At 34.5% G+C, this 2432-nt stretch overlaps 1 protein-coding gene across 1 annotated transcript; it reads right to left on the bottom strand.

The window, feature by feature from the left end:
• Window positions 1-1657: 1657 nt before the first annotated feature.
• On the bottom strand, window positions 1658-2091 carry LOC126494019 (60S ribosomal protein L31-like). The gene has a single exon (XM_050131183.1). The coding sequence runs from the start codon at window positions 2059-2061 to the stop codon at window positions 1684-1686; it is 378 nt and encodes a 125-aa protein (XP_049987140.1). The 5' UTR covers window positions 2062-2091; the 3' UTR covers window positions 1658-1683.
• Window positions 2092-2432: the final 341 nt, after the last annotated feature.

Raw genomic sequence — 2432 nt, 5'->3', positions numbered from 1 at the left:
AGAAATAGGACACTGGAGAATCTGTTCCTATTTCACATTCTACCAAAAATGCATATGAGTTTCTATTTTTCTACTTCCTGTTGCTTTTTGTGTTTGATTTATTTTAATTTTATCTGCTTTGATATAAGGCAGAAGGAGACACTTTTGGTTTTAGTTTTGTTCTTCTGGGACAAAGAGAACAAGATTCCACTTCATATCTCTTCCATACATATCCATCAACCAGACATTTGCTCAGATATTTTGTCCACATTTTAAAATTGGTAAATTTTCTAATTATTTCATTTTGAAAATAATTTATATAGCCTGAATTTTACAAAGAAATGTGAGTTTTTCTAGTGATGGCATATTTCCCTTTTTCTAAATTGTGCTGTGAATATGTGTGTTTATCTTGTATTTAAGGTTATATCTAAGAAACTTTTATCTAGCCTATAATTGAAAGATTTTTTCCCTTGTAATTTTATTACTAAAAAGGTAAAATTTTTATATTTAGTTATGTGATCAAGTTTGAATTAATTTATACATAGCACAGAGTACAGCCCCAAACTATTGTTTCCTTTTTCCTTTTGCCTGAGAATACCCACATATTTCACATGTGCTAAAAAGAAAACCTTACCTCCATTGGATTATCTTTCCACCTTCATTGTAAATCAGTTGACCACAAAAATGTTGACATACTCCTGGACTCTATTCTATTCAATAAGTAAATTTAGCTTCCTTCCATTCAAATATTTCATATTTTATTAATAATGCACATACACACACCATATATGCACATCACACACACATGAACACACACACATTTTGGTTGCATTGTTTCTTTACCTTTCTATTCAACTAGCAAGTTAGATATGTTTTTAATAACCTGGCAATTCCACTCTTAAAATACTTTACAAGTTTCTGTACAACATCCTCTTAGAATTGTAAGCTTTATTTATTAATAATTTGGGAAAGAATAATATTTATAACATGAACACATTAAATTTCTTTGCTTATTCTTATTTCTTCCAACAGAATAATAAAGGTTTATGCGTTCACAACATGCTTCTTTTCTTAGATGTATGTTTAAGTATAATGCATTTGGTGTTAGTGAGACTGGTACAGTTAAATTTCAATTCTAAATAGTCCATACACATAAATCCAGTTGGTTTTCATTTGTTAAATCTCCCTCTTGCCACTTGGTTGACAACACATTCATTCTGTATTGCTAGCACTTTTGTTGAATCTTTCATACTTTCTAAAATATCTGTGAATAGAGTTGGTCTCGGTTCTTCTTAACTGCTATGCATCGCTGCTTTCCTCACTGCTCTGGGAATGACTTCCAGCAAAGCACGGTAAGGAACAGTGAGAAATACTGTCTGCAATTCGTCTGTAATCTTAGGGGAGAGGCTGTCATCATGACTAAGCATGTCAGCCAAGGGTGTTTCATAGATTTTCCTTATCATGTTGAGAAATTTCCTTCCAGTTCTTCCTTGTTTACTAGCAAGTATTCACACACACACACACACACACTCACACACACTATTATTGTATTGTTTATCTATAATAAATATTAAACTGTCAAATTACTTTGTAACTATCATATTAATTACAAGTTTTTTCTTTTTAAATATGTCCATATTTTAACTATTGACCTATACTTTTTTTTTTAAGCCTGTTCTCCAACTTTATTTGAGATTCAGTAGGTTAGTTCTCATCCACATTGACTGTCTGTAGATTTTTGAATGTGGTAACGGGCACGTAAGTTACCAATGTGTAGAGTTTGTTTGGTGAGTCCTCATCCTCATTACGTTTTCTGGACAAACGTACCCGGATACGATATGGAACATTCCTTATTCCTTTGGCCCAGACGGCTTTATTGAGCCTGGTATCAATCCGCACATTTGGAGTCCCCATCTCCTTCATGGCAAATTTCCGGATTTCTTTGAGTGCCCTAGGAGCACGCTTCTTAAAGCCCATGCCATGGATGCGCTTGTGAATGTTGATGGTGTATTCTCGGGTCACCACCTCGTTGATGGCAGAACGGCCCTTCTTCTTCTCGCCACCCTTCTTTGCGGGAGCCATTCTGCCGGGCCTAAGCTGGAAAGGACGGGCGCGAGGGATTGTGAGACCTATACTTTTCTTGCCACTTCTTTTTCTTATTTTGGTATCTATGTAATGTTGACCTCGTAAAATGATCCGACTAATCATTACAGTGAAATACACTCAATATCATTGGCTACCAGGATGTAAATCAAAATAGAACTTACATAGCATTTCATATCAGTTAGAAAATCCTGAACAAAAGAAATGATGTGACCGGGTTATAAAGTTGAGCTCTCATAACTGTAGCTCTCATAAAATGCTTCCAAGGATTTTAATGGTTTAGTTGTTTTGAAGAAGCTGAAAATCTTCTTAAGGTTAAAGCAAGATGAGTTGAGCAGGTGATTCTGTTG

Source organism: Alexandromys fortis, unplaced genomic scaffold, assembly GCF_014885135.2.
Source record: "Alexandromys fortis isolate MF-2015 unplaced genomic scaffold, M_Fortis_MF-2015_v1.1 scaffold_368, whole genome shotgun sequence".
NCBI classification, from domain to species: Eukaryota; Metazoa; Chordata; class Mammalia; order Rodentia; family Cricetidae; genus Alexandromys; species Alexandromys fortis.
The sequence above is the reverse complement of the archived record's forward strand: the minus strand, read 5'-3'. Positions and strand labels throughout refer to the sequence as shown.

What these genes read in the sequence shown, in the direction of transcription:
- LOC126494019 (XM_050131183.1), bottom strand. Translation starts at nt 2,061, where the DNA reads ATGGCTCCCGCAAAGAAGGGTGGCGAGAAGAAGAAGGGCCGTTCTGCC.